Here is a 25,743-nt window from a genome sequence, read left to right on the forward strand (position 1 = left end):
GTTTTTGTGGAAGATGCTTGGGAACAACTAAGATTACTTATACACAAGATTACTCATCCCACAGAAGAATCTGGACCTTGACATTTGGCTTAGTTCTCACAAATGCAAGTCCCTCTTTTTCTTCTAGAGATATTTAGTTGTCTGAACAGACCCCTAGCGTTATATTACTTAAAGGGCAGAATTCAGCAAGGTTCCAGATTAACTGTGTAATTATTTAGTGGTAGTCAAACATGTAACTATGGAGAACTTTGGAAACTGGCTCTATCCTGTCCATCAAGTGGCCTCCCTTATCTATCCATATACACTCAAAATATTTAGCACAACCCATAGAAACCAGTGAAACCGTAACGTGTATTTTCACTATAAATCAGTACATTCAGATCAAAAAACAAATAAATCTGCTCCTTTCAGGGCTTAATTTTTCTATATACACACAATGAGATGCTATCTGAAGTTCTGAGCAATGTGTAACTCTTTCCTGAAGGCAAACAGATTAATTTAAACCCGAAAAATGTCTGAATCAATACTTCATAAGCTTTCTCACAATTCCCTAGCTACTAGCTTCTGTGCCTCAGAGAATATACACTGTAGCTCCAAGCCCCTCTGGAGAAGTCTGCATCTACTGCTTCGAGTTTGTAGTTTACCCTGAGAATTAACTCATCCATTAAACCAGATGTTGCTAAAAAATATGCAGATGAAGCTTCTTACACCAGATGACAGCAATTGAAAAAAACAAACAAAAAAGCACAGAAAAGAACTAACAGATGTAGCCTTGAAAAAATGTACCCATAAAATTTCATGGTGTTCAGCTAGACATTGCTTAACCTTCATAACATAAAAATACCCACAGTGTTTTGGGACACTCATTGAAGCCTTTTGCTATAACTGGCGAAGAATTTTTACAGTATTAGCATGCACTTCAAAAACTTGGGAAAACAGTTTAGTTCACAGCATGAAAGGAAATGGCACCTCAGCAGATTGCTGATGCATTTGCACATGACTGAAAAACAGACTTTATCATGCTGAGGCCTCCTGCTATAGGATCTATACATTATACCTATAGAACTGTGGGTGACATCCTGCACAACAAACAGAAACCATGGCACTTTAAAGGGTAAGAGCAGTAGTAATTGCTGCTGTCCAAAATAACAACAACAACAAAAAATATCTTAAACTGAAGTGACAAAGCCAATTCCTTTTCCTGTGCAACACTTTCCATACCAAGTAAGTTTAATAGCAGCTACTAGGGCTAGAACAATACCAACATGAAAACTATCCTCCTCAAGCTGACTGGCCAGCACTTTGTACTCTGCATCTGGGAAATGGAAAGCACATAATCAAAGACAAAATAAAAAACCCCAACAAAACCAGAAGCTTGGTTGCTTTACCTGTTACAGAGCCAAAGAGTTTAGAGATGCTTTCATTATTGTGTGTTACAGGGTAAGAACTGAATTTCTAATAAAGTTTTACATTTAAATCAGCTTTTCCTACAGATCTGCTTAGAGGTAGCAGGTAACATACAGAAATAACCGTCAATTATTCACACTGAGCATCTTTTCTTTACTGATCTGATCCCTCTTTTATCTCCTTTCTTATAAAAGAAACAGACACTTTATAGACTGCTAATATCTTCTGAAGTCAATCACAAGGACTATTTCACTATAGCTCATACACACTATTAATTAAAAAATTACTTAATTTTTAAGATACCTAAGGAGAAGATATTACTAAAATAATCATTTTCACAAAAATACCTGTCTGTAAGACATAACTCTCTTCTGTCATGCTTGAGCAGGTACACTGTTGGCTGGGTGAAAAACTGGCTGAATGGCTGGGCCCAAAGAGTCGTGGTGGATGGAGTTAAATTCATTTGGCAGCCAGTCAGTGACTGGTGTTCCCCAGGGTTCAGTGCTGGGCCCAGTTCCACTTAATATCTTTATCAATGATCTGGAAGAAGGGAATGAGTGTACCCTCAGCAAACTTGAAGATGTCACCAAGTTGGGAGGGAGTGTTGATCTGCCTGAGGGCAGGAAGGCTCTAGAGAGGGACCTGGACAGGCTGGATCGATGGGCTGAGGTTAACTGTATGAGGTTCAACCAGGTCAAATGTCTGATTCTGCACCTGGGCCACAACAACCTCAGGCAACGCTACAGGCTTGGGGAAGAGTGGCTGGAAAACTGCTCAGAGGAAAAGGAGCTGGTGGTGTTGGTTGACAGCCAGCTTAACATGAGCCAGCAGTGTGCCCAAGTGGTCAAGAAGGCCAACAGCATCCTGGCTTGTATCAGCAACAATGTGGCCAGCAGGACTAGGGCAGTGATTGTCCCCCTGAACTCTTGCACTGGTGAGTCCTTGAATCCTGTGTTCAGTTTTGGGCCCCTCACCAGAAGGACACTGAGGTGCTGGAGCATGTGCTGAGAAGGGCAATGAAGCTGGGGAAGGGTCTGGAAAACAAGTTCTATGAGGAGCAGCTGAGGGAATTGGGGTTGTTTAGCCTGGAGAAAAGGAGGCTGAGGGGAGACCTTATCACTCTCTACAACTACCTGAAAGGAGGTTGAAGTGAGGTGGGGGTTGGTCTCTTCTCCCTAGTAACAAAAGTTCCCCCAAGATCTCAACAGGATGAGAGGAAATGGCCTCAAGTTATGCCAGGGGAAGTTTAGACTGGATATTAGGAGCAATTTCTTCACCAAAAGGATTATCAAACATTGGAACAAGTGCCCAGGGTGGTGGTTGAGTCACCATCCCTGGAGGTATTCAAAAGACGCATAAGAAGGCATTTAAGGACATGGTTTAGTGGTGGACTTGGCAGTGCTGGGTTAATGGTTGGACTCGATGATTTAAACAGTCTTTTCCAACCTGAATGATTCTGTGATTCTATGACTCTCAGTCATATCAGAACACACACCTGCATGACACTTAGTACACTGTCCTAATTTACCTCTGTTCCCTGCCACCTACGTACAGATGAATACATTTTTTAATGTTATTATTTATTTAGCTAAAAATCTTTGGAGAGTTTTAATTCTAACATTTGCATTTTCCCAAACTGAGAAATTTCAGCTTTATGACTGCATCCAAACAAAAAAATTGAGTGCTGGAGCTGTTATTCAATCTGAATAGGCTGAGCAATAGACTACCAAGTGATTGAAAACAGGAGCAATTTTTCCCCATGACAAATAATTCTCCAATATTAATCACACCAAAGGAGCTCTTAATTGTTTGCTGTTCTGGATGTTTCAGTATTTTTGTAACCACACAAGACTGGACAACTCAATGCTGCACCTCTTGCCAAAGGAAGAAGTTCAACCATCTGCCAGTGCCAGTGAAGACATTCATCAGCTGTGGGCCTGAGCAAGATAACAATTACCTAATCCTGATCTCCTGATGAGAGATGTTCAGTTTGGGATTTGTTTCTGGAGTGAAGGTTCTCCTCCATATTGCAGTATCCTACTCCTGCTCTCTCACAGTTCAGCCTGCTACTCCATTAGATTTCTCTCATCCTATTCTGGTGCCTTCCAAGCCCTGCAGGCCACCTCCAGGTCGCTGGCTACAACATCTCACGCTGCTGTCACACCACAAGTGTTCCAACCTTCATTTTTCATTCTATCTACCAGGAGGGGAGAGAGACAAATCTCTGCTACTACCACAACGCTGTCCGACAAGCTTCTCTCATCGTCTTTTGCACTCTCCTTACCTTGAGAAATGGACTCGGACCAGGGAAAGGCAGAATAACGTTTATACCCAGTGTTAAAGTCCAGCCATCTGAGATTTCAGAACAGCTGACAGCACCTGTTAGATACACATGTACACCAGGCCCTGCTGCATCATGCTTAAAAACTGGGAGCAGAAATAAGCAAATACCTGTTTTTCATTATAGGATGTTCAACTACCTTAATCACACTTCATATAGATCAACTTTTTCCTACTCTTCCAGAATACCAGATGGTAATAAAAATTTCAGGAAACGTCTCTCTGTGCTCTACAGAGTGCCCTGTCCTACTCCTAATTCACATCCTGACTAGACATGTGATTTACCCCAGTACAAATTAAAAGAAACTAGCAATAATTAAATGGCATGATTTCATAACCATGACCAAATCATAAATAATGCATATATTATATTAATAATGCATAACCTTGTGAGAGGTCATACAACTATTAAAAACAATTATCTGTTCACTTAGCAAACAACTAGCAGTTATACCTACAGAATTTTAATGGACAGAATTAAAATTAAAACCTGATCAAAAGGAAAAATCTTAATTAGTTTTGAGCATAAACATCTTAGTTGAATATCCCTGTGCTTCACGCATTTCTATCTATGGTCATTTTAATTACTTCAATCATTAGACAATAGGTGAGTTTCAAAATACGGTATTTTGTGTTTCTTTTTAACACTGGATGCTTTGGGCTACAAAAAAAAAAAAAGAAACTATGTGGCTTATTTCTCTACTTTTTTGGCAAAAAAATTGAAAATTGCCCCAATTTTCAACAAAAAAATTAAATGAGAGGAAACTAAAGGAACAGAAAGATCACTGGAACTAGATGTCATGCAAGGCCACAGCAAGGTAACATTAAATGAGAAGTCCTTTGCTAAATTTGCTAAACAAAAATTGAGTTGGAGAATTTCTAGCTTCTGTTTCCAGATCTAAAAGCATTTAGTGTTTCTGACTGTGCCTACTTGCACTGTGAACACTTAATAATTAAATTACTGAAACAAATTGGACTGAAGATTATATAAATACAGCATTTTAGAACTTCCTGCAAATTTACTATAAAATAAATCTCTACCTAATATTTAATACTATTTTTTCACCTAATTTTACATTTAATTCACTTAATAATTATAATTTCTGAAGTTATTTTTGTTACAACAGAAAAACCAACCAGCTGCCTATTCACTGTAGAAGTATCAGTTCTCCCAAGACACATGTCTTTCCTATGGGGTATGAAAACAGATCACCTCAATGAATACTGGTGGAAAGGGCTCAATGTAGGGCTCAATAATAACAGGTATCAATATTTTAACATTAATGGAAGTCTAACAGAGCAGCATGCAAGAATTGCTGGCATGATGTAATAAAGTCTATTCTATAAAACACAGGCAAAGACCAGCTTCAAGTAAGGAATAATAAGGAACAGCATCTTTTTCTTTCATCAGTGAATAAACTATGACACAGCTCAAGGTCAAAACTTTAGATATCTGAAGTTGGGTAAAACAAACTCTATCCAGACTTCGTATTCTTACTTGCACTTACAAGTCACCTTTATTGACACATGCTGTTCACCATGTCTCAGTAGTATTATCAAAGGAACATCATCATCATCTCAAAAACATCACTTCAGCTACAACTGCCAAAAGTCATTCCAAAACCCATGGTCAAAAAAGACCAAAGGCAAAGAAAGCAAGGTTGTTTTGGCAGCTCAGTATGAAGGTAACTTAGCAGAAATATTTACTGGAAGGGAGGGGTGGGGTAACATATGCAAGCCCTGCTCTTTGTGATGTCTGTGTCCTGTGTGTGTTTGATTAGTGTGAAATTAAATTATTATTTTTTCCCCAAGTTGAGTCTGTTTTGCCCAGGACCTTAATCAGTAAAGAACCCTCCCTGTCCTTTGTCTCAACCCATGAGCTTTGTCCTCCTCATCCCAGAGTGTGTGTGTGGGGGGAGTTGAGTGAGCGGCCATGGGGCTGTTCATTTGTTGTCATGTTGGGTCCAAACCACAACATTAATGGCCAGCCAGGCAGGATAGAGACAAGGAACCATGACACCAGACAAAAAATTTAAATAATGCATTAATCATTTAAAATAAATGATGGAAGGGTATTTTAAAAAAGGATCTTTTCCCTGATTCCAGTAGGTGGCAATAGCTCTGCCCTAAAAAGCTCAGAGAAGCTGGAGTTTCAGAAGAGGAATGTAGCACCTCATCCCTGCCTGCAAAGACTGTGCTGGGGAGACTCTGAATTAGATCACCCAGCAGAGCCATCCAAAGAATGATTCCTCCACTCTCAGCCCTAAAATTCACTGCAAATCATTGCTGTTGTAACAGAAAATGGAGCCTGAGGGAGATTTAAATAATACTCTAAGACCACTTAAGACAAGGTAATTATTTCATGCCTGATTTGTGACAGTGAGCACTAAATACAGAGCGTTCCTCTCCTTTGATTTCTGCATGCAGGTGCAATACCTAAGTAATTTTATAAAATACAGAAATTATAAGCAGTTACAGTCTCTCTAGTTTATGGCATTCAGAGTACCAAAGTCTTCACTATTACATGAAAGTCAAAATTTGGGATCTGGCAGTAGAGGAAATTAGTAGAAACCAAAGTAAGCATCTATTTTCCATGGCTCCTGACAAGTAAAAAGAACTTTACATAAGTAAGTGCTTTTTAACAACAGTTATTTTGTCGATAAAATATGCTAACTGAATCACAGGTCTGAAGAACTAAATAATCACGGAGAGCCTCAAACTCATCTCTCATTATCATCTATGCAAAGCTCATGTGACAGCTGTGGAAAGCTACAGGAAAAAAGAAAGTTTATGCATCCCATGAGCATGAAGAAATGCCCAGAATGTTGCTGTTCAGAATTACGACCTGCCACTCAAGACACTGCCCATTTCCTAGCCAGAAGTAACCAATGAGCTGAATTAAAGCAACGTCACGACTTCAAAGCAAATGAAACGATAATTCCAGCTCATCTTCTGTAGGTGAGGGACTGACGTTACTGCCTCCATTCTCAAGGAAATGCATGCACAAGGAATGTCTGCACACATGCAGACAGCACATACAATACACCATATGAATTAACCACATTAAACATATTGAATTATTCAATAGTCCTAATGTAGAAATGTGTTTGTTTTTTTTTCCCTCAAAGAAATAAAAAAACCTCTGAAAACGTCATCCTTTTAAGAAGGGAAGAGATCACAATTTTACTGTGTCAGATGATGTGATTACTGGAGTTACTTATTATGGAAAAAAGGTGTGTAAAATATGGATTAGGGATGATGCTGAAGGTACAAGGTGCTGTATGGAGGACTGGGTTGGACTCTGCTGAATGTTCTTTATCAAAAATATCCCCAACCACATGCATCTTCCAAAAATATTTTTCTCCTACAAACCTGAAAAAAATTAAATTTAGTAAATTTATTTCAGAGTGTAAAAACCAAAAGGACTCTGCTGAGACAATTTTCACTGAGGATTTTTATTTAAATCTGCACTTCAAAGTCAGTACCTGAACACAACTATCAGAAATATTCCTCCCTCAGAAAAAAATTCCCAAGCTCCTTTCAGTTCCTTTTCCACTGGCTCCAAGGCAGAAGGGGAAACCCCTAGCTCTCTCCCAGCAGAAGCTCCCTGCACACTCATGTTCTCTGGTGAAGCATCCTCCTCTGCCCCTCACTCCAACTCCCTTGGCCAAGGAGAGTGCTGAGGCCACGCTCTGCCCCTGCAGTGACACTGCCTCAGGAGAACACCCCTGGTCAGGCATGCACCTCTGTCCATCTGTTCCTAAATACATGAGCAGCTGAAGAAGGTAATTGGCAGCAGGCTTCTATGGGCAATGAAATATCTTCTCCAGTGTATATTTCATAAGAGAGGGAGAGGAAAGCTGCAAGAATTATCCACCTAGTCTAAGCATGCTGACAACAGACTGTCAATTCACTCATATATGTTCACATTTTTTTCTTTCACTATCTCCTTTGTCAGCCAACAGCAAACATGCTTTTAAAACAGGAAACATGATTTATTCTAGTCCCATCTCACCTGACCACAGAATGACTGAAACCAGCAGAAGGCTTGCTTCTTCAAGAGGATGTAAATTCAAATTTTAAACACCACAGCATCTTTCCTTGGACCACTTTTAAGTGGTGAAGAGCACAAACTTACACAGTTTCCATTTGAATAACTGTAACACAATTTGTCCTGACACAAACCAGCATTCCCATTCTGTTCTATTTGATTCTGGAATGTTTTAGCTCCAGGGCCACTTTTACTTTTCTATTCCAATTACCTCAATATTATAGCATCTGAAGTAGTTGTTACAACTAACCCAAAGAGCTGTCAGCATCTGTCTCTTCATCATTCTCTACCAGAATGCCTTCTAAACAGTAACTTAGAGTAATATCTCAAAGCAGTGTTCAGCAGCAAAGTGCAATAAAAACGAACTGGTAGAGAAAACACAAATGATGTTTCAAACTAACCAGACTTGCTTTAAAATCCTATTTCGTGCTGGATGACTCCAACAAAATAAATTTTGTCTTCGGCATAGAAAGTAAATGCTTCCAGTTTCATGTAATAGTGAAGACTTTGGTACTCAAATGTTTATACATTTATAATCCTATATATAATCTTCAGCTATTGATCTGAAGACTTAGTAAGAGATATACTGGTTTCCCCTCTAACTGCTGCTGAAGTAAGCAGCACTTTTCAAGGCGGGCCTATGTAGAAAGATTCCAAATCGTCATTTCAGCAGTGAAATCTTCTACCAATACTTTCCGCACAACAAAACAAGCAATGTGTACCCACAGACAGAGGAAGGCTTCGTTCCTGGAAGGCTGCTCTGGTGCAATCCTTTCCGTGGTAAAAGGAAAGGTCTGAACACCCATTCTCCACTATACTCAAAATAGATTCACAGTCTTTAAATCTGTGAATATACACATACGTTATTTGCATTAGTAAAGCAGTCACAGCAGCTTTTACAAATGTACCTGTCACATTGCAGAAGCATCTTTATAAGACAGTGAACCAGCAAAACAAGTGTAATGAACTGTCTTTGCTTATGACATGTGAAAGGACCCTGACATTTCTAGAAAAATCTAATGCTGCTACAAAGAAAAAGTGTTCTAATAACTTTAAAAGTCTCATCTGCTACACATTAGACATCAAGCAGCACGGTATGAATGTAAAGCTCCCCAGAATACTCCCAAGGCTGTGACAGACACTGGCATGGCCTCAGTGGACATAAGCCAGGCTGTTGTCTCAGAAGCCAGCGAGTGAACTCCCATTGTCATTTTTTTTAACCACTGGAATCTAGTTAGCATCCAGGCTGGAATGCCAAGGTCACTGGGCACATTCCTGTGTTGGAAACTTTCCTGAAGCTGGGAATCAGGGTTTGACAGCCCGCCTGGCCTGCTTCCTTACATTGCCCCAGTATTTTAAACCCACTTTTCCCTTGCACAGGTTTCCAAGATTCAGTTACACTCCTCAGCAAACTGACAGACGTGAGCAACAGGCACACCAAACAGTGTGTCACAACAGTGACACAAAACAGCATTACCCAGAATCTGCAAACATGACATTAATTTTACACGGAAGGAAGAAGCTCAGGAGAGCATCAGCCGGAGAGGAAAATGAAGTGCTTCCCAAGTGCAGAGCATTTGCACTTGCTTTTGCACTGAATGCCCTTAGCAAGGAGAATGCTTCTTTATATTGATGAAAGCAGGATTCTCCATGAAGCATTAAACTCCCATGGCAGGGAAATGGTCCTCTAACAAAGCTAATAAAAATGGCTGAAGAAAGCAAATCACTCAGCTCCTCTCCCTTTACAGATTTCCATTCCCAAACATCCTCCTTTGGGGACTGTGGAGACTTGCTAGCTAATTTTGTGGACAGGATGGCTTCTAGGCTTGTTTCTGATCTGCAGATGATGCTATTATTTCTTCATAATTTTTACTGTATAAAGTCAACATCTTTCTCTCCAGAGGGAGATTGCTCAGAGTCACTCATGAGAGCCTTTTAGCTCCCAGTTGTGGGCCTGCTGGTCCTGACAACACACTTTTGTCAAGGTTAATGTCATGTCAAGGCACTACTAGTAGCTCCTTTGCTTGTGCAGTTATTCTTTCAACTGTAAGAACAGTAATGCAATTTAAAGTCACTTCTAGAGCATTCTTGGCTGGCCTTTAGGGTTACTGCAATTACACAAACAAAAGTTTAAGCTTTCTGAGAGTACTGTGGGAGTAACTGCAAACGTGAGGAAAAAGTAGATTTTGGTTTGTGCTCTGAAAGCACAATCACCTCCACATTCAGTCCTGGCTGAGAGATGGGCTCTGCCCACAACTTCTGTCATGCCACCTGAGTTTCATACTGCAACCTTCCCACTGCATCTCCAGCTGTAACAGTGAGATAATGCTTTTTATCAGCTTCATGGGGATTTTATAATTTGATATCCATGAAGAGAATTGCAAGCCTTTCTATGCTACTGCTAAATGCAAAACTTCCCTGCACCTTGGAGAACAGAGTCCCAAAAGAGAACCCTCTGAGCACACCAAAAGAGAAGACACAGCTCTTACTTTATTACAAAGCAAGTGATTTCAGAATATTCTTGTTAACTGTCTTGCAACCATCATTGATAAGCCCCTGGGCACAGCTGAAGGCAGCAAGGTTTGACTGTCAACAGTTGTTTTGTTAACTGGTTTAGTAATAGCAAGGCAGGAAAGTACCTGGTTGTGCTGGTGCCCGGGGCAAGATGCTCCTCTGTGTTACCTGAATACCAGTCAGGCTTATGTAACAGATTAAATAATAATAAAATAAATCTCTGTTATTTGTTTTACAGGTATGATCTTACAAGTGTACCCATGCTGCTTCAAGGTCTCACTGGGACTTGATCAGCTTTATTCTTATGTGATCTCCCTTCCCCGAGGGCCACTGCTGGCCACCTAGTTCCCTACATTCAAAAGAGCCAAAATGCTGTATTCTTCTTGACAAACGTTTGGAAGCTCTAATTGTCTCCCTTGGTTTCTATGACAACCACAGCAACATAAACAGCTTTGCTGGCAGCCACAGGAGACTGAAATCTCTGTTCTCTCTCCTCCCCAGAACTTCTCAATGTAGAACATACCGTAATCAAATAAAAATGATTAACAATAAACACAGAGGTGGTGTCTAGTACACCAGGCTGGCATTGGGAAAACTGCTTGCAAATAAAAACGCATCACAGTATTATATGATATCAGTCAAAATGTTGTCTGTTACGTCAGTGCTATCAAAGTACCTTGGAACCAACTGTGAAGAACAGTGCAAAGCTACAAATACATAAACAAGAAGGCTTTCTATGTCAGCTTGCACGGCTGCAGAGAGTTTTTAAAAAATATGACAAGGCTTTCTCTGTTGGTGTCTCCTAGCACCTCTCAACTTGTTGGTGGGTTACACATCAGGAATAGATAAGCCCTGAGCAAAGATCAGGGCAGGTGGGGTTAAGACACTTGCAGAGCTATGCTGCTGCATACATATTGTGTGATGTGACCAAAGGCACCTCTCCATAGGGCAGATCCCAGCTTTCCAACAGGAAAATCATGAACAAAATGTGACTGCAGCAGCAGCGATATGCTCTGCATGGCACTTACAATCCAAGCCCAGCACAAGCTCTTTGATCCTCCTGCATCAGTCAAGGTAGTCAGAGCTGCTGCTTTTGCTAACACTCAGGCCAGCTGAGATCCAGTGAATCCCAAAGAAATAGCTCAGGTCACTCTTCCCTCCTGAGCAAAATAAATTTGCCAGATGAGGCCAATGTAACTCTGGAAGTTTTAAGCCATTTAAACTCATTCAGCCAATATTGGATGGCATGAAGCCAGCTGAACAAACTAGAGTTACAAAGAGACTGCATGTGGTAATTACAGTTATCAGCTGCCCATAGATCACAAAATCATCTTTCACATTATTAAACCAGCTTCTGATTGTAAAAATGCCATTGTAAAAGTTAACATCAAAGTTAAGAAGAAAAATAATTCAAAAGCCCAAACCACCACATGAACCTTTGCCTATTTCCCAAATATGTTGATGCATTATGGCATAGATGAATTATGGCCAGGAAGTTTTATCAACAGTAATTACACATTTTATCAGCAGTAATTATATAATTCCCTTGTGGCACTGAACCATTCTAAACTCCAATCCAAGCCCTAATCATTATTAAAATATTGATAAAGCCTTGTAGGACATTGTTTCAACTCCTAAAGCCATTCCTTAAGAACAGTCAACACTTAAGAAAACTTGACAATTGCTGTAACTTCCCAGGGAATCTTTGTCCTGCCTAAGAGATGTGATATACTTTGCAGCTGCACTGGGACTTTTCTATGAATGCACACATTTTTACACCACAAGTGCAATGTATGGCATGATGCTGCTTTTAAGCACAGAACACAGAAGTCCGTGGTCACAAACCACACTTTTTCATTATTTCAATTTTTTAGATTTTTATCACTTTAGGTTAGTCAGCTGAGCAACTTGGTTTCTTTAGCAGGCCAATATTGAAAGTGTCGTTTAAAGTATTTTAAAAGAAAATTACTTCAGAGGGCTTCAAGTGAATATCTAGGGAATATACCCCACAAATGAATGAAGACATGAGGGAAAATTCATTTTCCTAGTTGCTGGTGTACTTTTGCCACACTTTCTAAGTGGCAGACTCCATTGAACTGGCTGCATGCATCAGTGTCTAGGCTGTTACTTAGAACAGTTGTTAGAATGTAATTGCCCATTTTTTTATAACACCAAGTTATTTTTTCTTCCAGAACATCCTAAGGGTAACATTTTAGCTAAAAGCAAAATTGTTTGAAATAGCATATAATACACAGTCAGTAGAGTACAAGGCCAGAAAACCTTGAAAAGTGACCTACCTGCCCCATGCAGCTTTCATTGTAGAATCTTTATCAACAGGAATACATGATGACTCAACAACACTCGAGTTACTAAGTTTGTAGCAGAGACCACAGTCTGGATCTAACATACATCCATTACAGTAACTGAAAGAGAAACAAATACATATTTAAGCAACACTTTATTCATTTGTACATGTCAAAAACAATAGCATCTAATCAGTCCTGGGATGCACATAGTCAGACTGTCAGCGTGGAAACAAGATAATGAGACATTGCCCAAAAACTAATGCAGATTGCTTTTGCCTTCTTCTGTACCACGGTTTGGTGGTACAGTTGCAAATCTCTCAGTGACACCTGATGGAATGAATTTTAATAGGAAGGGGAAAGACAGATGGGGGTTGAAAAGAAAGAATCATACATCATGCCTAATAACCAAACTCAGATTTAGGTACATACAGATTTGGGAGTCAGTCTGAGACCACAATACTGTGTGTCACCATGTGGGATATTGGCACCTGAGTTTCCATTATGTTCCATGGATGGAGCCAATATATCAATGGAACTAACTCACACAGAGGCATCTAGTGCCCCAACACACTCCACCAGCCCTTCACCTGTCACTGCAGAGTGTGCAGTGCTCTGGCACATAATTCCCATGCATCACACTTGCCAGCTCTATACAGATAACTCTGATTTTCTTGGAAGTCTCAAAGAGCAAGAGATGCTTGTTTAGGCAAAGTTTCCTCCGTGTAGTCTTGCGGGCAGGCTGTGCAAGTGCCTCGACAGTACAACTGTTCTCCAGACTCCAATGCTTGTGCTTACCACATCCCCACTGACTGCTGGGAGCCTAGACACCAAGTGCCTGCCCTACTGAGACTTCACTTAGGTGTCAGTCTAAAACTTGCCCTGAGAACGAACTGAGTGGGATTTGGGCACGTGAGCTATGAAGGCATTCCAAAACCCTTCATGTGGTGCAAGTTACCTGAAAGCTTCTGGCACAACTTTCCCCAGCTCTTGCAAAGACTATTGCTAATGTGGTGAAACTACCCAGGTGTTTATCTCCCTAGAAGCCATCTCACATTCAGAGATACATTCTCATCAGCAAAGAACCTGATACATGCCAAGGGATAACTTTGGGAATTAAAAGGAGGAGAATGAAATATCTAAGTCTGGAAGTTTGAAATTAAAATTAAAACTTTGAAAATATAACATCTCAAAATATATGATTAAGGTTACCAAAATAGCTTCAACATATACCCCTGTAACAATAAAAACAAAGAAAGAATCCTTTCTGAGGGTTTATCATAACAATGACTTCATGAAAGAAGAAATAATCTGCTTATGCTACTATACCATTATGAGAAAAAATGAACATAATTGCAAAATAAACTCTCCAGGAACTGTATCCATTAAGTAGATTTTATGGATTTAAAAAGTCTGAAAGTACATGCTTAAAATCTAGTAATTCAAAGTTTTCTTAGTATAATGTTTCCAAAAGAGTTATCACATGGTCAATTCTTAGGGTACTTGGCAAAAAAGAGAATAGTACAACATCTTCTACTCAAATTATGCTAGATATCAAAGTACCTTTTAACAATATGAACTTCTGAAAAGACCCAGGGTGATAGCACATCCAGCATGGCAGCATGGCACAGAAAGCAGCCACTCCCAAATACTACCCGCTATCAAGTGCAGCAGTGGACTTTTAAGTCAGCTCTGTGTGAATTACGTTAAATGTGGACACCATGTAAAAAATGTAAAACATTAAAGCAGCCTTCAGGTAACAATCCTCTCAAGAAAATTTCAGGATTGAAGATGTCTCTAGATAAATTCTTTTTAGATTTTAGCTCAAGCAGAAATATAGTCAAATACCCAACACCAGCCAGAACCTCAGCAGGACACTGGAATGCAGAGGAATGACAATTAGACACAGCAATGAGTGTCATCTTTCTCCTGTTGTCAGCAGAGGACAGGATAGGGATGGGTGCCTCGTTGTTTCCCGCAATGTCCTCACAAAATCGATGCATGAGATGAATGACAGAACTGAACCCTGGGTTGCCTGCTCTGTCCTACTGGGTTCTCTCCATGGGCAACTCCACACAACCTCGTATGCATTGGGTACCAGTAACTAGTCAGTTGGGAAGCAGAAGGTATCTTACTTATTCCTGCCTCCACATCCATCAGTGCAGAAAAAACTCAGAAAGTTTGATTATTGACTCCAGTCTCTGCTTACAGGGCTGTTAATTCAGCTGTTCCTCAGGCTTTATTGGGTATTCACAACTGAGACTTCCAGTCAGCATCCAACATAATCAAGGCTGCTGGATTTCACTTCATGCCAGATGTCAGAGGTTATAGTTACTTGTAACGGATTAAATAATTTAAAGTTGTTATTTTTTACAGCTTGGTTATTTTCCACAGCTTTCCTGAAGCTTGTCTTTCTGGCTGAAAAGTTAAATAACAAATAGTAAATACCGTTTACCTTTGGGTTAGGATTTTCTGCTGTGAGCTATAGAGTTCATACCATGAGACTTTGACTTCAGGTTTTAGAGACAAGGCCAATTTATGTCAGAGGAAACACAGAAATTGAAACACAAGACTTAAAGCCCTTTGAGATCTAACTCCCAGCAGACTTAAGAGTAGGAGGTTGCTGTTCAGACCATCTAGCATTCTTTTGTGCCCCTTTTATGACTGATAAAAAATGTTTATGTTGATTTTGATGAGGCAAATAGTAATTGCTTTTCCCAAGATGAAGATCTATGTTTTTTTTCCTCCAGAACTCCAGTATATGCATGTTACAAAGCAGGACCAGGGAGGTGATCCTGCACCTCTGCTCAGCCTTGGAGAAGATGCACCTTGAGCACTGTGTGCAGTTCTGGGCACCAGGCTATAGGAAGGACACTGAGGTGCTGGAGAGGGTGCAGAGAAGGGCAACTAAGCTGATTAGGGCTCCTATAGGGAGGGGATGAGGGAGCTGGGGCTGTTCAGCCTGGAGAAGAGGTGGCTGAAGGGAGACCTCATTGCTCTCTACAACTCCCTGAAAGGAGGTTGTGGTGAGGTTGGTGTTGATTCTATTATAAAACTGTTTCATAACAGTAAAGAAGTCTGTATTTGTTAACAAAGACTAATGATCACTGAAGATACAGCATGAAATAAGAAAGGAAGTTTTTTTTTTAAAAAACAAACAATTAAAAAATAACAATAACAAAAATAATAATGTGCTGAGGTGGTTTACTCTAAATTTCTCTCTCAAAAATACAAATAAAATGTATAGTAATATCAGATTCACAGTCTTTTTCACTCTAGTCCCATGACTATTTGCTGAACAAAAATATTTAAACAATTTGAAATTGAGCATGTATTTTTACATACATGCTCACAGTGATGCAGATAAATTAGGACACACAATACACTAGGAAAATAAATGCAGAATAGAATACTTACTGAAATGTAACTAGCTGCTACAGATCTCATTCCTGTCCTCAAACATACTTTCTTATCAGCCCTACCCAGATATACCCAAATATGTGTCAGCATATAAATCTACAAACATACTGATACTTCTTCAAATCTACACCACAGATCAGTTTTGGCCTTGAAAGCTCTGTATCAGAATACTGCAGGATGTCTATGTTAAGAGGGAAATTTGCATCAAATTATAAAGGAAGATATGTTTCCTGTGCTTTATCATGAAATATTTATATCCATTCTAAGGTTGTGAGCTTGTGTCTTGGAAACAGGTTTCTCTGTGAAGACCCATTTGAAAATTCTCAGGCAGTTTGCTTCTCAATCAGAGCCTGTCAACTCCTCAAGACTGAAATATGTGAGAGAGATGATTTGATTTTGATGAAACAAAGCAGCATTACAGCAGAAAGTTTTTACAATGTGCCTAGTTCCCTCCCTGCTTACCATCTGGGCTCCTATGCAACCCAACAAGAAGGCAAGCATCTAGACTTCAGGTGCTTCAGCCTATGTAGCAGACTATCAGTAACCAGGAATGTCAGTTTCTAGAAGCCCAGATTCTTTGCTGCTCAGAGGCATGAGGTCTACAAAACAGAAGTTTCAGTAGCTTGGCCCCCCAGTTTATTTGAAACTGCAATGGAATGGGATTTTGGGATTTTGCCTCATTGTCAGACAACATTTACTGACAAGCTGAGGGACCAGTAGGAGACTAGGTAACTCCTCATTTTGCCAATTCAATCAAGGCTTTCAGGCTCTTATGCCCTCTACATCTGACATATCAAATGGGAGTATGTGATGTCTACAAAGCCAGACAGCACTAATTTCAAGGTCACTTGCTAGAAATTTCTTGCCAGCTTGAGCACCACCAGCTTTCAGGATGCTCTGCTCTGGAGCAGCCTGCGTGATTAACTTCTTCTTGAGATTACAGGTTGATCCCAAAGGTCACATTCCTTCCTATTGCACAGAAAATTTAAAGTATATAGTTGAATTATTAATTGGCTAGTTGTGCACATTTTTCTTGATACCAAATTAGTATTTTTTGTCTTGTTAGCACTGTAGTTTACTAGTTTCTAGCGCAATCTCTAAAAAGATTGAATAAAATCTCTGACCTGCTACAGCGACCCTGCAGATGCCAATGAAAAGTTCCTAATTGCTTCTTCCCCACTGCTTAGAATACTCAACTTACATTTGATCTGTCATGATATTTTGTGCTTTACATTTGTAAAATGACCTTGCAAGTAATGACTTCTGTACAGTTCCCAGGAGCCTCTTAATTTGAGCTGCAAATTGCACCTTGCCATGTTTTATTGAGCTATTTAGTAGTAAAAGACCTTTGCCCGGTGCCCTTGCTCTGCAAGTTCTGTTTCTCTTTCTGTCAGATTATTTTCTTTTTCAAGCGGACCTCAATTTCTGAATTGCTCATTTAAAAACATTTCATCAGTTCTCACTTTTGCCACATTACAGGAAACGAATATTCAACTCTGACTTCCATATTCTGTTATCCAATTAAAAAACTGTATTAATGTTACCATCCTCCAGTTACAGAAATACCAACTGAGCTAGTTAATACATTATGGACTGCGTAATTCTTTTCCAGAATGTAACACTTGATTTCACAATATTCTACTACATCTGTAGCATGAATAGCCTCTCAGAGTACCAAAATGTACACAAATATAGATGTTTCTTGGGGATGGATTCTTTCTACTGATTTTGGTTTCAGCAGTCTTCACTGAGCATCTCCTGCACAATCAGCCCAGACACGTGAAGAAGAAGATATAAGTGAAAATCTGATACACTCACAACATGCAAGACATTTTGCTCATGCCTTCTCTTCTCCACAGAACAAATTCTACCATTGTGAGCCTGTGAACCCACTGCTCCTCTGCAGGATGCAGGTATTCATATTGCTGAACAAGGTTTCTTCATAGCACTATAGGAACAATAAAAAACATCTCAGGCAGGAAAGCCTCGATGTAGGGATAGGAGGATCCTGCAGTATCTACTATTAGCACATTCCACCCAAAGAGAACATAAACTGCAAACCACCACAGGCTGGAAAGGATTGTCACACTGATTGTGCTGCTTTCTACTTCTTCCAGCTTCCTGTTTGCCATATTGGAGATACGATTCTGCTTTAGGCCTGGAGAGGATGCTGACGGTTCATTCATTTTGCCTACCTATCACAGTCCTATAAAGCGAACTACTCTCTACAAACCTTGCTTTGCTTAAGACCTTAACTCATCACAGCTACACCACTACTGCTGTAAGCACCTTCACAGCAGACTGTGCTGGAATGCTGGCACAAGAAAAGTGTCCTGATCTACTTGCACATAGGTATCAATTGTCTTTTTTCTTTGCTGATCATCTTTTCTGACTTTATTTAGGCCCAGTACAACAGCTTCCTGATTTATGCCTGGAACTGAGCAACACAGACAATAAATAACAGAAAGAACTGACTTGCACATACCTTTATTTTGGGCATAATGGCAGTCTCCATAGACTACTCTGCTTTTAAAACTACTTTTCCAGAGAGACCCTACACACAGATACTACCAGCTTCTGGGCAGATCAGACACAAGCCTTGCTCAAATTTGATTAAAACCATCCTTGTGTGACTAACACCTGCAGACCACATAAAGTATAACACCAGCACTTTGGAAGATTTTACAAAATAATTCCCAGGGCATTGTTTCAGTTTTGGTAAACAGCAAAGCCTTTAAAGTATTAGTGGAGATGGGAAGTGTTAATAGATTACTATATGAGTAACACCTTGTTCCCTTGGTAATGCAGAGTTTGATTCAAAGACAAACTAGGTGCAAATGTTAACAATGGCTACAAGGTCTGCATTTCACTCACAGATATTACAGCTCAGGTAAGTCACTTTTCAGGTCTTTGTGCTTAAATTGATGAGAGAAGCTTTTCCTCATTTTAAAGATGCTTACTGCATGGAACTGATGTATTCCTTTCTACCCCTTGTGATTTTAAATTAAAGTACAAGTTTTGATTGGCAGGAACAACATGTCAGCAAATGGAAAATTATTATAAGGTGATAAATCCTTATATTATCTACTTAATGTATTCAATACTATGTCAAGGTCATTTTACAGTTCTACAACAAACCATCAATCAGAATTTTAATTACATTTCTTAAGAGTTGGTTGAAGCACTCTCAAGCTTGTTTACATATTCATAATTTTCTGAACTTAACAGTAGAAACATTACTATATTTATCACTGCATTTCTAACTTACCAGAATGACCAATAGCTCAGTCACTTTGACATTAGAAATGCAAAATGAGAAGAGTATTTTAAAAAATACTGGTTCTACGTTGCAGTGGCAGGATGAAGAATACTGATCAGACTGTCAATGAGTTAACTGAACAAAATGAAGTACAATAGCTAACATACCTACTTTATCTATCCTAAGGCTATTAAATGCAATAAAACCAGCTTCACTTACTAGGATGGCTGAGTTTTTCAGGATCACAATTATATACTTTTGTTAAATTAATAAAGAAAATACATTTCTGCTTACTAGCTATCTTGTAAAATTGCTATGTAAGAGTACTAAATATTGGTGCTCTCATCTCAGTGGTGTGCATTTGTACAATGAGCCTGGGAACATTAACCATGTGAGGGTGACTAATCCAATGACAAACAACAGAGCCCTTGTGTGCCCAGCACAGCTGGCACTGCCAGTATTATTTTAATTAAACTCTGAAGACAATCTGTTTGGGAAGGAACCTGATAAAGTTCTTGTGCACAGGTATTATTTCCCTAGGGTATGAGAGTTAACCTAAGATTAAACAAATATTACCACTTTCCTGTAGTAACTGAGATGAAAAATATTGCTTAAGCAGAACAAGTTCACGCTATGTCTTCTGCAGCTGATCAAGTCACAAGTAGTACAGTAAGAGACAGACACATGAATAAAAGGAGACAAACAGACCAAGAATACAAGGCAACAAGACAAAGATCATTCTCCAGAAATGGGTGAATGATCCAGAGAAAAAGAGAGCAGGATGGCCACAACTTTGATTCTTTAAAGATTGGAAAAAGGCAGTAAAGTAGCTAGTACACATGCCCTAACCTTGGCCTCTTTCCAGAGCCCGACAAGTCTTCAGTAAAAACAGGAACGTTTTTTATAGAGTTTTGAGTAGAGAGAATAATAATAGGAATGGGTAGATTACATTTTAATTTTTAAAATGACAGATTTTGGGACAATGTTATTTTGTACTCCTAAATTTACCTCTGAGCTTCTCTGTGGTCTTAATGATACATAACAGATCACAGCTGTTGAAGAGATTAAGATCAAAGAAGACAAGTGGTCACACTGCAAACATCTATACGACCTTACACAGGTTAAGTATGGAAATGAAGTTTGATTTAAGGATGGCACAGATGAGCATTCACCTTGCCTTTCCTTACCGAGACACCCGCCCACTTCCACCTCTGAGGCGGCAAAGAGAATTCCAGTGTTCTGGGAGTCTTGCTGCATTTGTGTTATTTCCACAATGTCCTTGTGAATGAGGATTACATTCCATTTTTTTTCACTAATTTACAATTTATTTATTTTTTTGGCTATTGATCAGCTACGGTATTATACATCTCTATACCAAAAGAAAATATTTTACCTGATACTTGCAGCCTTACTGTTTGTTTTTTCTGCAAGCACATACAGGTAACCTGTACCTCTCCTTGCATGGCCTAGCTTTTCAGAATGTTCTATTCAAGCCCTAGGTGCTGTTCTGAATCAGGGCAGTAACTGCGTTTTTTATTTGCTCGTCTGCTCAATCTTCATTGACATTCTAGCAGCAAAAATTAATCTGTGCAGAGGAATATGGATCTGAGGGAACAACAAACAAACAGGCTGTTTCTTATAGCTCTAAGGCTTCCACAGAGGACAATCACTTACTCTAAGCCAACAGATGTGCAAATGAAAAGAAAAAATTTACTCTGCAAGGTATCAATGAAAATTCTGTCAGCAAAATACATTTTACTGATGTTTTTATAACTTATAAATAAATTTTGGAAGAGGCAATTACAAGTTACATCTAGGAAACACCTCCATACTCTGAGAAGGCCAAGCTGCAAGAAGGTTTAGGCTTTAAGTGTACTTCAACTCAGAGAAGCACTGAATCACCATTAGGTGAAGGAGACCATTTGTGCAGGCACACTCATTTAGAAGTGGTTACGGTGGTCACAGGGAGATGGCATTATTTGTTGACCTTCTGAAGTCCTGCTGACTTTTGATTTTTCAAAACTTTCTGAGACCTCTCCCAGGCTTACAAGATACAATGCTAAGCAATATGAGATACCAGCAGTTATACTGAAGCAAGCTAAAATGGATTAAACAGCAAGAGACCTCTGCCTTTACATTACTTCATTTTGCTTTGATTGGGTACCTTATCTAACTATCCCTACAGTAACATTTGCTGCCCCACATGGTGGCTATCTCTACAGCTACTTCAATGCCACTATTATTTGAGCAGCACAGAAAATATGCAAGACTGGCATTATGCAGAGTAGAGTTTTACTTTCAAATCCTAAAGTTTGAGAACCAATTTGACCCAACTCCCTAGATGCCACAGGCAATACCTTCAGGGCCAAAAAGGAGAGAGAAGCAAGACTCTCAAAATACAGCCCAGCCTTTAGCTTTCCTTTGGTTTGTAGTTCCCAGCTCCTCTTCCTTCCAAGGCCATACATGTCATGATGTAGTTCTTCCAACATGGGTGGAATGGTGAAGACATAATCTATTTTCTCACGACAAAACCATTTAAAAAAAATTCACTCAGCTTATTGATCACGTACACAGAAAGCAGCCATACCCATATCTTGAACAGCTGCTCTTCCAAGTTGAATATAGTGCATGGCTACATGTCATCCAATCCAGAAATAATTGTCCTGATTTGAGCCAGGATGAAGCCACTTTTCCTTTTACTGATATTTTTTTGCCTTCAGTAAGCTCTCTTTTAACTAGCAGCAAGTCTTCCAGCTAGGACTGATAATGCTAAAATGTTTATGTTATTGCTGGGACTCCAAGGTCACCTCTTTGCTTTCCATCCCATATATCTACATAAGCTCAGAGGAAGCTCAGAGATCACAGAAGACAACTTCCTTCCTTCTTCTTCTTCCCTTCTCTTCCATCCATGGCTGGCATCCAGGGAGGACTCTGTCCATCCATCACCGTCGACCCCCAGGCTCGAGCTCTCCTGACCCTCATCACTCTCTGCTTTCTCCAGCAGCTCCAGAATTCTTTGGGACTGTTCACAGCTAAGGGGATGCTGTGGGAGTTGCTGGGGCTGGGAGGAGGCAGTAGGGTTTTGCACATTCCTGAACACATTTGTATATAATTGTACACATTTTCTTTTGTCATTAGTGTTTAATTAAAGCTGTGTAGTTCAGTTTTCAATCCAGAGAGTCTCTCTCTCATTCTCTCTCTCTCCTTCCCTACCTGGGTGGGAGGGGATCGAGAGCACTGTTGTCTCTGATTTAATTGCTGATCCTGAGTCAAACTCTGACAGGCAAAGGAATAAAATCATGTATGTTCTCTATGTGTAGCTACAAGATCTTGTCAGAGAGGCATGCTGAAACTATGCTCCTCTGGTGACACCCCTGCAGACAAAATGTTTTAAGTGGTTTTCTTCCCTTGATCTGTGCTAAAAGCAAACAATATTTCTTGCACTTACTGCCTCCTTGGCTGAAGACATCAGGAATTTCTAGGCTTCCTGCTTTGTAGTCAGTGACTGATACCACCTCCCATATTGGACACTAACATTTATGATGCTGAAGGAATATTCTTCCTCCTGCTCTAGCAAAGCCCAGGGTTTGCTAACGTTTTGACGCATGAAAATTGATATCCCAAATACAGTTTTAGATACATAACGGTGAATGTTATTAACCATATAAATGCCTAATTTTTTACATCCTTTTAAACAGTGGGTAGCCCAGTTCTGTGATCTGCAGGCAACTGCATCCATTTATTACCTTCAACTCTCCTGGCTTTTGTGTCTCTTTACCAAGGTATACTCTAAGATTAAAAATAGGATCAACTAAAGCTTTCTCATATGTTGCACATTATTTCACATTCCCCTTGATATGTTCACTCTTATCTGAAAACTAAGAGAGCTCTTCATATTTGAAAACATTCCCAAATTAAAATATTTCAATTCTTTTATTGCTCTTTTCTAGACCCTCTTTTAGACCTTTGAGTTTCTATCATAACTGTTTTTGCTCACTGCATGTCAGAAACAGAAATTATGACAGCTTAAACTATTCCAATAATTCATGAAACAACATGCCTTTACTGGAACTAATTGCTTTAATTTTTCATGCTTTTGCCCAGAAGTGCACACTGAGCAAACAGCAAAAAGTCTACATTTCCTTCCTGACTAGCTGTGGTTCACTGGAAAATGAAAACTGTGCCAAATAATCTTTCATTACTTAAGATGAACTAATCACATTTTTTTTTTCTACACAATTTTATATTGTTTCAGGTTGTATAATCATCTAGTATGATTAGATAACAAATAATGAGCTCTGCAAATGGTGCATCTGTGCTCTCCAGACATCCCTTCTAAATAGTTAACTGAAGTCCTAGGCAAGTATTTTGTCCTCTCCTTATTCAGAATGGAGAGCATTTATAAGCTCTTCCCCTTTGAATCTTTTAGCCAGATTACTTGTCATTTGAAAAAGCTGTAAAGACCCATCTCAAAAACTGTAAAATATAGTTGGCTCCGCAGTAGAAAACAACTAAAAATACAGGAATTGTCACATCTGGTAGTATCTATCATTGCTGTTATTAGCATCTATTTACACTCTTTTGAAGACCTTCTGTTCCCTTCCCAGGGGTTAATAAAGCTTCAGATCTTTAGAATCCTTCCACCAAGACATTGTGCTGGCATATGAAAAGCCATGAACCATATTTCTAGCCAATATCACAAGGAAACTAAGAGCATATCCCTCATTTCTTGATATTTATCTCTATTGCAAACACATATAAAACAGATTTTGAACATAAGTAGAAATTTCTTCAGCCATCTTACTAGTCTTCTCCCAATAGAGAATTTTCTAGCTTGCCAGCTAAATTAAAGTAAGAGCTCTAATTTGTGAACAGAACCGACAAAAAAAAGGAAAACTACACACTTCTAATACCCTAAAAGTAATGTTATTTGAAACTATGATTGCATATGAATTTGGATATTCTACCCACTATATAAAAAAGGTCCAAAAAAATCACATTTGTTTTAATTGTTAATTGCTCTGTAATTATCTTAAGATTAATTTTTTTTTTCCCACTATAGAAGACAACAGGCAAGGAACATCTTCAAGAGTCTACAGATGTTACACATGACTCACCTACAAGTAGACAAATAACAGGAAGCATATTTACAAATGAGTTTCAAAATATTCCTGACTTTGTGTCCGTTATAAATTGCAGCATATGTGATAGAACAGAGGAGATCTCAAGTATGCAGTCTGCCACTTAACCACTTTATTTACTCCAAGACTCTAAAGGGTTACTCAGAGCATTTAAGCAAATACTCTTAATTTTCTCTGTTGAAAGTTACTATTTTAACTTTAGGTATATAGCTTAGTTCATTGTAATAGACTTACTTAATACTCGTCTATTAGTCACACTAGGTTGTAAATCTCAATCAGAAAAAAATCTTCAAGAAGACTGGACGAATGATCATGAAATCTCACCTGTATTTTGTGCAGGTAGAGTTTTGATGTGAAGGATCTGGTGGATTAAGTGTGATTCTTGGCGAGACCTGAGCTGATAGCAAAAATCCCGAAGCTAGGATAATGAGTGCTACAGCAGTACCTAAAAATACAGATAAAGAACAATGTGATACTTTTCTCCAGAGCACATGAAATCATTCTCTATTGAACTGAACTATGCTTGGGAAAGTAAGGCACCCCTTTACTATGTAAACAGTATTTGTTAAGGAGTTGTGATGAGAACCTGAGGCAAATACCCTTTGCTACATCCACATTTTGAATTAGGTAAGATGTTACAGGCAAGTGGATTAGGTTTAATGTCCAGATATTAAATTAATAGTCTGATGTTTTTTGTTTTTTTTTAATATGTGGAATTGGAGACCGCATGAATGAATGGATATATTTTTTTTTGGTGTTGAAAATAATGTTTTAAAGATGAAATTTAATAATGACTTTGGAATCACCAACTTCTTTACACTCTCAGACCCAGACTTGCATGCTTTCCTGTAAAATACATAATAGCATCAGCTTTCTCATTAACTCTGCTTCTCTTTGTGAAACAGAAGGAATCTTACTTTTAATAAAAACAGCACGAAAAAGCCAAAGTGCAAGTTCTGATCTTGTTTCAAAGAGCACACGTAACATCTTATAGAGAAGAGCCCTCTTTCACCCATTTGCTCCTGTTCCCCCCAGCAAATTCCTTATGCACGAGCTGGGCAAAAACAAAACAAAACAAAACTCTCCTGGACTCAGACTTTACATCTTGTTACTCAATGAGGCATTGAGTTCTATGTTGTATAAAATACCCTGTATACCTCTTTGTACACTTACTATTTATGTAGCATGTTTTATTTAAGAAGTCACATACAACGAGTATAACCGAATCTAAAAATACAACTATAGTTTAAGTAGGAATTATTTAATAACACTATCCTTACAATACAAAATAGACTCACAGCCCACCTA

General features: G+C 39.1%; 1 protein-coding gene across 1 annotated transcript in view; it reads right to left on the reverse strand.

Moving 5' to 3' along the window:
- SLC2A13 (solute carrier family 2 member 13) overlaps nucleotides 1-25,743 on the reverse strand; it is a 148,962-nt gene that overhangs the window by 13,313 nt on the left and 109,906 nt on the right. The window contains exons 6-7 of the mRNA XM_051639928.1: nucleotides 24,760-24,880; nucleotides 12,610-12,735 (exon numbers count right to left, since the gene is read on the reverse strand). Coding sequence (XP_051495888.1) covers nucleotides 12,610-12,735; nucleotides 24,760-24,880 — 247 coding nt within the window. The remainder of the gene's footprint in view (nucleotides 1-12,609; nucleotides 12,736-24,759; nucleotides 24,881-25,743) is intronic.

The sequence above is a fragment of the Apus apus genome, chromosome 1 (assembly GCF_020740795.1).
Source record: "Apus apus isolate bApuApu2 chromosome 1, bApuApu2.pri.cur, whole genome shotgun sequence".
NCBI lineage: Eukaryota > Metazoa > Chordata > Aves > Apodiformes > Apodidae > Apus > Apus apus.